The 10159-nt window shown below is 48.2% G+C and overlaps 1 protein-coding gene across 1 annotated transcript; it reads right to left on the reverse strand.

Annotated features, from left to right (window-relative positions):
* Nucleotides 1-3526: 3526 nt before the first annotated feature.
* LOC127344645 (ras-related protein RAB1BV) lies at nucleotides 3527-8734 on the reverse strand. Its single transcript, XM_051370957.2, has 8 exons — nucleotides 8404-8734; nucleotides 7015-7087; nucleotides 6772-6872; nucleotides 6620-6685; nucleotides 6429-6526; nucleotides 5924-5986; nucleotides 5753-5845; nucleotides 3527-5676 (listed from the first exon to the last, which is right to left on the reverse strand). The coding sequence occupies exons 1-8, from the start codon at nucleotides 8474-8476 to the stop codon at nucleotides 5602-5604; spliced, it is 642 nt and encodes a 213-aa protein (XP_051226917.1). The 5' UTR covers nucleotides 8477-8734; the 3' UTR covers nucleotides 3527-5601.
* Nucleotides 8735-10159: the final 1425 nt, after the last annotated feature.

The raw sequence follows: 10159 nt of genomic DNA on the forward strand, positions 1-10159 counted from the left end.
TTGAGAAAGTCCAACTTTTTTCTGAAACAAAGTCAAAGGATAGACATTTCAAAATGGATTACAAACAAGTAAAGAAAGACACAGCGCAGTCAACCCAACCTGCTTGCACTGCCAACGTCACAACATGGAATTCCCAAGTCCAAGCTATGAAACGGGATGAGGACTGAACTGAAAAGAAAACACTCATTTCCATCAACATCTACAGCAGTTCAAAAACATTTTATAAAAACTTGTCCTCATTGACACTCCACATAAAACATGAACATACGGAAGAATACACGAAAAGAAGGTCTATGCGGAGTACAGTACATGGGATCATTCAAGTGCACACACACATACATGCGTTCATCATTCAGGTGGCCAGGTGGGGCGCATTTTTCATTGACAACCTAAGACAAACTTTTTACCCCCCATGTACAAGACACATGCAGAGCTAACTTTGCATGACTTTGCGCAGTATGCACGGTACAAGGTCGCCAGCATTTTTATATTTCTTGCGAGCTCCATGTTTTTTACAGTTCACGCAGGCTCTATTCAATTTAATTTTACTATATTCCACAAAAATAATCTTAATTATATTCACTCAACATTCATCGAACGGTGGTGCTCACGAGGAAAAGCTTTCCCATTAGACAAAGTACCTTAGCAAAATAAGTTGAGCATGGCTACCGACCTACATCACCTCGGGATATCACACTGCGTTCTGCCATGGAGTTAACCGATTGTCCCAAATGTACCAACCAAAACATTTTAAAAATGAAAATGCAATTACCTACATTTGACTACATTAGAAAGTAGATGTTTCTCGTGATGATAACTTGCAATAAACCAAGAAATTGTAAAAGCTGCACTGACAAGTAATAGTTGCTGCTGCAAAGAATGTAAGAGAACACAAGCAAATAATGAACACGCGAATTTTTTTAAAATAATACGAACTTATCATTTATTTGCAGAAGTAGCACGTGTTTTCAAAAAATTTCAGTTTTATGACTTGATCAGTCAGCTGTTGACCGATCGGTCAGACGTGGACCGATAGGGTGTCGGCTGCTGCTGCCCATGCCGGTAGGCTGCCGATCGGTCACCTAGCTGCCGATCGGTCAGCTAACGGCCGACCACTATGCAGGTACTGCTGCCGGCATGGCCCAGTTGATTAACACATCTGTACCTACTAGCTGCATGCATGCTCCGGCTTATTAGCACCGGCATAGACTACTGCATGCATGCTCCAGCTGATTAGCAGAATCTCCAGGCTAAGAGCATCTCCAGCCGCGTCCCCCAAAACGTCTTCCAAACTGCGCTGAATTGAGCGTTTGGGGGACGTGTTTTGTTCGTGCCGCCTTTGGGGGACGTCGCTCCCCAGCCGCGTCCCCCAAACGCCGCCCCAAATGAATTTTGGTGCACGAAAATAAAGGTTTTCATTCAATTTTGATTATAAATTACAAAGTTTGAATGAAAACGGCTAGATTTCATCTAAACCTACACTACTGACTGCCCGGCGGTGCGTGGAGGAGACGGCGGTTCGCCATTGCTACTGGTGGTGGAGGAGACGGCGGTGGAGCGACGAGGGCTGTGTTTGTTGCCAGCGGGTGTGGTGGCTACCATTGAGCCGGGAGATAGGTATGCCAACTTTCAGAGTCGATGGCGTACGCCGGATCGGCGCGGAGGTTCGGCGGCAGGTACCGCCTCCTTTGCCGGATCTCCACGGTGCGGTCTGGCTCATGCGCAGGGACGGGAGGGACGGGCACCCGGCGGGAGCTGAGCCGCCAGCCGCCAGGCAATTGCATGCCCGACCAGGCCTCGCACGGCATCCATTTCCCGTGCATCAGCCTCCCCAGCGTTACGGGAAGCGGCACCCTTTGCGTCCGCTCCCCCTTCTTGGTGCCGCTGCCGGACGCTTCGAAGTCGTTCTTCTTTCCCATGGCGCTGCGGCGGCGGTGGTGCGAGTGGAGGTGTGGGCGAAGGAGGAACGGGGCCGGTGGACTTTTAAGGCCGGCCGCGCGCGGGATACGATGCCATTGAAGGCGGCACAGAAGCCCAGCCGCCGCCCGCCAGTCCGCCACCTCCGTTAAAACCCCACCGGCGCACCACCGCCAGGACCACAGACGCGGGCCCTCGCCGGGAAACGCCGGGCCGAGATGACGGCGGAGGAGAGGAACCTGCGGGAGAACGCCCTCGAAAGCCCGTCCTGGGCAGGGCGCTTCGAACACGAGCGTGCGGTCGAAGTCGCGCGGACGGACAACCTCTCGGGCGGCCGCTTCAACAACGTCGGCCGCCGTGCCTGGTGGTACGACCGCTCCATCGACGACACGCTCCGCCAGTACGGCTTCCGTCCCCGCGTCCGCGGGCATCGGGAGCCGGTGTACTTCCCGCAGGCAGCCTGCATGGCGCTGGAGCCTACCCTGCAGAGGCCGCCGGAGAGGACCGCGGCGTCCGAAAGCTCACGCACTGGATCGTCGACTGCCGTCGCGCGCACATGCTCGGCCGCGCCTCCTTCCGGAGACGTCATCACCCGCGATGAGGCGAGGCGCGCGCCCTCTGCTCCGGCTCGTCGGACGACGGGGTCGGACCGCCGCTCCCGCGTCAAGGAGGAGGACATCTCGCCACCACTTCCAACGGCGAAAAAGAAATGGTGGGAGAAGGAGACCAAAGCGCAGGCGGCCTCCCATACAACAGTGCCGGCGCCACTACCGGCTAGCACACATGTACCATGCTAGTGCATGCATGTCCCGGCTAATTAGCACCTGCATGGACGAGTGCATGACATGACATGCCCCGGCTGATTAGCACGATGCTACCCTATCGGCCACTAGCTGACCGATCGGCTAGTATGGGACCGATCGGCTTCTAGCTGATTGATCGGCTTTTAGCTGACTGATCGGTAGTTGACCGATCGAGTCACAAAATTGGAATTTTTTGAAAACGCATGTTACTCTTGAAAATAAATAATAATTTCGTATTATTAAAAAAAAATCGCCGAATGAACACATGAGTTAAAACAGTTCATGATAGTCATCCAGTTTTCATCACGAGACGCAGCAAGCAGATTTCAAGATTCTACTGATGGCTAGCATATCTTCAGAAACGAAGTCAAAGGACAAAGATTTGAAAGTGGATTTACAACCAAGTAATAAAAAAAAAGCACGGCGCAGTCAACCGTTCTGTTTGTAGCAACATGAAAACATGCAACTTCTGTATTGCCAACAAATGAAGCCAGAATGAAGATTGAACTCAAAAGGAAGCATTCCTGCCCATCAATATCTTCAGCAGTTCAAAGACGCTTTCTAAAAAATTATGACAACACAAACAGAACAGAATCAGAGGGAAACAATACAGGAAAATGTTTGCCTTTCACAGTTGACATGCTCGTACAAAAGGGTGTTTAAATTAACTTTGTTTGTCATAAACAACTCTAGCCATTGAACATTCGCTAAAAAATGGCGGGTGCTCGTGCGGAGAGTATTCTTCTCTACCACATCATTCGGCTACTACAAAGATAGCACAAAGCATTCTGTCATAAAGTAAAGTGTGTCGCAAATGTAGAATAGTAGATTGAAAGCCTGAAAAAGCAATTACACAAATTGACTACACAGCAGAAAGTAGATGTTTCTCACGATCGCAATACAATATTAACCCCTAGAAATTGTAAAAACTACATTAAAAGTAATAGCTGCTGCAAAAAAAATTAAGGTGACAAAAGTAAAAGAACAGTCACATCATAGTTATCTTCTCGTGTTGCGTAGAACCGATTCCCCTCGCGTCGCTCCCCCAGGCGGCGCTAGGGGCGAAAAATCGCGCCCGCCTCGAACCCACACGCGTAGGACGCCGTTGCCGCTGCCGCCGCCGGCCTTCGCCGCGGCGGTGGCGGCCCCCTTGGCGCCAAAGGCCGTCGAGGGTTCCTTGCTGCGTGGTGGTGACCGGCTCGTGGGGGCGCTGGCGGTCCGGGGGAGAGGATGCCGAGCCGGCGGGCTCGGGCCGATGTGGAGGGCGGTGCGGCGGCCGGCGGCGGGGCGTGATGCTCGGCCGGCGGCTTGGCGCCCGCGGTGGTGCAGGGAGCGCGCCCAGGCGACGCTCGCGGCAGCAAGGCCATCGGGCCCGGGAGAGGGCCGATGGGCTTTGGCGGGCCGGAGGCGCTGGCTGTGCGGCGACCTGCATCGTGCGGCGAGACGGATGGGCACCGTCGGGGTGCTGCTGCTGAGTCTGCAGTGGTGCCGGCGTGGGGTTCTGGCGGCCTTCAGTGGGCGCCGGACCGGCGGCCGGCATGCGTGGTGCCACGCGGCGGCGGATGGAGGCCTCCTGCCTTGATCTGGCCGGCGGTGGCGTGGAGCCCCTCTCCCAACGACGACGACACAAGATTCCTCTCCTTGCGCTGGCGGTCCTCCATCTCCATTTGTCGCTGCTCCGAGGGACCTTGTGGGGATGAGCGGCGGGCCAGGGAGAAATCACGCCGCGCTGACGACGGCGACGCCTGCGGGTGCCGTTTTCCTTCTTGAAGGCGTCGTTTGGCCTCGACTGCAAATCCCCTTCCTCTAGCATCAGGGGAAACCCTAAGTCCGGCATGCCGGTACATGCAGCAGCGGCGCCACGGCGTCGTTACCTCGTTGGGGGTGCTGTAGGAGTTGCTTGGGGAGTCTCTTGGGCGGCTGCTGGAGTTGGTTTTGGTTCCGGTGCAAGGCATGGGCTTTGAGGGCGCAATGTACGCCATTGCCGGTGTTTCCTTGGTGTAGTCTCCTTCGGGTCCGGTCCGAGCCTGCCGTCCACTTGCCGACTTCTTCTCTAGGCGCACGGGTGGGTGGTACGTTGCTCGGGCTGCTGCTTGAAGTCATGGCTGTTCTTCGGAAGCTTCTGGCACCGGTCGTGACGCGGTCTCAGCCTTCGGTGTCGCCAATGGTGCGAAGCTTTCGCCAGGAGTATGGGTGGCGTGTTCCTGGTGGTGCGGTAGATGTGTGCTAGTTGTGCATGGTTGCCTTGTTGTCGGGGTGGTGGATGCCGGGGCGGCGGCCCCGGACGGTTGACGTACGCCGAGGCGGCGGCCTCGGAAGGTCTTGCAACAATGACTTCATGGGGTGTGGTCATGGTCTAGCAAGGCATGGGTGGCGTGTTGGTGCTACGTGGGTAGTGAGCTCGTCGGCCCGGCCTACACGACAAGTTGGTCGGTGTGGCTGGCATGTCGGGGCGGCGGCCCCGGATCTTTTGGCACGACGTTCGTGGTCTGCGGGTGGTCGCCTTGGTAGTTTGGGCTACAAGACGTCCATGTCGTGCGGCGTTGCGGCTCGCCTCCGAGCAGGGGATGTCGGAGCAGCGGCTCCGGGTTTGGTGGTGTGTGTTTGGTCGTCGGTAGTCTGGTTTCGTGTGGGCGATGAGGCTCCGATTTTGTGCGGTTTTTGGGCCGGTTTTCCTCATAAATTCGGCCGCTCTGTATGGTTTTTGGGCCCGGTTTCCCTATTAACTGAGCCAAATCTTCTTCTATTAATATATCGTGCAGCTCACCTGCCGAATTCTCAAAAAAAAATAGTTATCTTCTCAACATTCCTATAATAACAAGCAGACAGTAAACACATAAAGTTAAAATAGTTCATGATAGTCAAGTCCACGTATTCCTCACTAGCCGCAGCAAGCAGATTTCGAGGCTTCTGGATTGTCAGAACCTTCTGTCTTGTTAATCTTGATTGTCTGGTCCTATAAGCACCAACATAATTTTTATATCTAAACTAATTTTAAATAACCATCAACAAAATCCTCTGTATGATTATACCTCAGGCTTGGAATCAGTCTCAGCAAGTCTCTGCTTAATATCTCGGGCAATGGAAAAGAAAACTTGCTCCACATTAAGGTTTGTCTTGGCACTCTGTGAGATACAGGGCACACAGTGAAATTGAAGAAAGTTTATTAGTGAAAGTATCAAACCTTCAGCACAATAACTTACAGTTTCAAAGAACTGGATGCCATATTCGTCGGCCAGTGCTTGTCCCTTTGCAGTAGAAACAGCCTGCAATAACAATTGACTAAGGATTGAACAGTGGGCTACTAATATCAAATGGACAACAGCATGGAGACTACTATATATTACTCCCATCTTTCCAGAATATTTAGGTCATATTTTGTTCCTGAATGCATGTCATTCTACCGAAATCTGAACAGAAGTCATTCTCAGTCATATTAAGTTCCTGAATGCATGTTATTCTACCACTTTGAAATAACTGTATAGAGAATTTTACCTTGCATACTCCCAACATTTTCTATTACCAATGTCATTTGCTACACCATAGTAACACACAACTTCCAACGGCAACAAGGAGCCTAATAGGGAGAAAAAAAAAATTCTACATGCATATTGGTTGAGGTATAATTTCCAAATGTCATGTATTCAAGAGGGAGTAGATACCAAGAAAAGCAAATAACATGGAGATGGAGGATGCCTAGATCAGTACCCTTTTACTTTCATCCATATCAGCCTTGTTGCCTATCAAAATTTTGTTCACATTATCAGACGCATGTTGCTCAATGTTGCGTATCCAGTTCCGTATGTCTGTATGTTAAAAAATAAAGTCAGTTGTCAATATACAAAAGAAACTTTGGTAAAGTTATCAACATTTTCAACGAATGAACTGAAGGACAGTACTGTTGAAAGATGACTCGTCCGTGACGTCATAAACAAGCAAGATACCCATGGCTCCCCGGTAGTATGCTGATAAAAAAATCACTTCATTTGAGAAAGGGTTTCCATATAAGCTTCACAGACCAAGTCTAGCACAAACTGAAACAAACGTCAACCTGTCGTGATAGTCCTGAATCGCTCTTGACCGGCTGTATCCCAAATTTGCAACTTAATGCGCTTGCCATCTAGTTCAATTGTTCTTATCTTGAAGTCAATACTGCAGATATGAATGATTTGAGATGAACAGGGAACACAGTGAAAAATATTTGAGAAGGAAATCGGCGTGTAGTAAAACAAGACATCAAATGATTTATGAAACTAGAAGTCCGTAAAACAATCATTTTGGACACAAAACATACCCGATTGTAGTGATAAAACTAGTAGTGAAGGAGCCATCAGAGAACCGTAGGAGGAGGCAACTCTTGCCAACACCTAGATGCAAAGAAAATAAAGGGAGGATTTCCTATCAGGGTGTTGGCAAAAGAATGTCATGAAAAATATGTTGCAATCTACGAAAAGAGGATTCAAAAAGTCACAAAGAGAAGCATGGCGACATTAGAACTGGCATATCTACCATTATACTTCATAATTCAGATTGTGCCAAACTCATATGTTACCTAGCGATATTGAAACCATACACTAGCTTCTCAAATAGAGCATAAACCGACCTATCACACCAATATTGAATGTCATTTTTATATCTAAAGCACATTATACCCAAGTATTTGATCTCCGAGTTTTATCCTAGCAGTGTCATAATGTGAGCCTCATATACAACCAACTATCTCCAAAAAGGAGTAAAACCTGAAAACAGCTGAGCGAAGTTTTTACAGGACATATTTTTTCCATTCACACTCCTGGATCTTCTCGATATTCACGGACGCAGGGCACACAACTAAATAAACTAGTGTATGCCTGTACACATGCTTAGGCAGTCCGGTGTCAGGTAGCCGCGTCTATCAGATGCTGCCTTCGGTAAAGCATGAAGCAACTATACTTGCAGAAGACTGAAAGCACCACTTCTCAGAGGTTCCCTCAACCATGCGAAGAAAAACATCATCAGGCAATGGATATCATGTATGCCCAACGACTGGTTACAGTAATCGAATGGGGATACCATCCTATGAAGTGCGAACACCCTGAACATACGTAGCAGCAGTGTTCTGAATTCAAGAAACCAAACGTGGTCTATGACTGAAATGAAAAGAGCACAAACTAAGCTACATCCACTCAGGTACTCCCTCCGTTCTCTTTTAATTGACTCAGATTTAGTATAACTTTGTACTAAATTTGAGTCAATTAAAAAAGAACGGAGGAATAGACAGTAAGAATCAGAGCCCTCCTCTGTGATCCTAAAGGCTCGCCCCTTAGCTTGATTATAGCGCATGCCGTTTCAAACTTTTCCAGAGCGTTCGTCAGTGGCTTCGACAACTGAAATCGCTCCCTCAGCAGTTCATCAAGAAACTAAGGAGGAGCTGACTTCCTCGCATCATTGGCACTGCCGCACCAGTGATGGTTAGGGCAATGCCTTATTGCTTTTACCAATCCAAGCAGGCTGCAGCTACCGACACGACCAGTTCATCCACCTGAAACTTACAAGCAACGAAGCCAAGTGCTTCCTAGTTCCTACTACTAAGCGAACGAACGTAGCAAGCCAATCTACACACAACTAGTATTTGCCTCTCACGCGAACCCGCAGCTGCACGAACCAAACACACAGCGAACGCAGGGCGTCAAGAGGCACTCACCGCTGTCGCCGATGAGGAGGAGCTTGATGAGGTAGTCGTAGTCGGCGCGGGCCCTAGCCGGCGGCGCAGCCATCGCGCTGTCCCGCCCCGATGACCTACCGGTGGCTAGCTGACGAGGGAGATGAGAGTGAGGTGATCACGAGCGGGAAGATCAAAGAAACATTGGTGGGCGGGAGCGAGGGAAGAAGCGCCGAATTTGCACCGGTCGATGCGGGGAATCGAATGGAATCGAATCAAGGAAGGGGGCCGCGGATCTGAGGGGATCCTATCGTAGGAACGGGAGTTGTTTTTCCAAGAAAAGAGAAGAGAGGGGCTATTTTGGTCATGAGTGTGACGCTTGCTGTTTGGTGAAGTTTTGCAGCAACTCCGAATTTTGGACTAGTTTTTTTTTTGTTTGTTGTTGGATTTCGTAGTTCATTGAATGTATTATGAAAACATTGACAAAAAAATGATGATATAAATATAATCATCAATCATGTCATGGAATTTCCAATCTAATTTCAAAAAATTGGTCGATACTATTCTCTCCGTTTCAAATTAATTGATCGCAGCTTTGTTTATGCTTGGTCTAGATGTGAATGTATCTAGACGTGTTTCAATGTGTAGATTGAAAGTGCGTCAACTAATTTGGAACGGAGGAGTACTTTGTTTTAATTAGATTACGAATTCAGCCTGTTATTAACAATATGTATCGACACTCAATATTGTCCTTTTTTTCATGTGCCGATATTTATTTAGATTCTGAATTTTTTTTACATGATATGTACATGTAGTATCAATGTTCTGACATCTTTCCATAATAATTTCGGTAACTTCTAAATAGATCGGAATATCCGAAAGTACCCCACTTGTTGGGTTGCTCGATACGTTCTTCATTGCAATGTACTCCTCTTGCCAACATTCCCTCAAAACATCCTCTAGCCAAAACCTATTTTGGATGTTGCTCGAGCAGCTTGTGCGGAGACAACGTGCCACGCGTGCCAGCAGGGGGGACAAGGCGAGGACCGCCCCTTCAAGGGTCACCCCGGCATTGAACTATTCGCTTAGAACTGGTCGTACGAGGGGAATTCGACGATTTAATTGTAACACAACATTAATGTCAAAAGTAAGGAAATAAACCAAATGAAGTATAGTAACTATGACTTGGCATCTATTTAGTGACAAACATGAATATATTAACATGAGATTCTCACTCACATGTCTAATACCAAGCAAAACGACAACCAGTGAGGGAGGCTTGGTGGAACCCATGGAAGAAGAACCTATTGAGCTTGACTCTTGTTTCTTATATATAGTAAGTTGTGTTGTATTTACAATACATACAAACAATTCACCAGACAACAAAGAAATACAATCAACACCTATAACCATTTCACAACCCAGGTCTGCAATTCCTCGAATAAATCATCTGAGGATGATCCCTGGTACTAGTCTTTAGAGGACAAGTCAAAGGTGGTTGATCATTATGCAAAATACAATGGAAAGGAGAGCAAAAGTTGATCCAATAGTAGGCGTTGCGAATAGGTGTCACGGAGTGTAAGAGAATAAAGGACACACAAGATATAATTTTTTTTAGTGATTTAACATGCTTTACTTGTCCGGTGTTCATCGAGGTTTGTTCCTCAAAAGCATCACGAGTATAGGTATGACATATTTGTAATTTTATTACTTTTTTGATTTGTACTATTATTGATGATTATAAATAGATCTGTGAAAATTTTAAAAAAAATCTACCAACGTTGTCAGCTGTTTAGTA

The sequence above is a fragment of the Lolium perenne genome, chromosome 3, assembly GCF_019359855.2.
Source record: "Lolium perenne isolate Kyuss_39 chromosome 3, Kyuss_2.0, whole genome shotgun sequence".
NCBI classification, from domain to species: domain Eukaryota; kingdom Viridiplantae; phylum Streptophyta; class Magnoliopsida; order Poales; family Poaceae; genus Lolium; species Lolium perenne.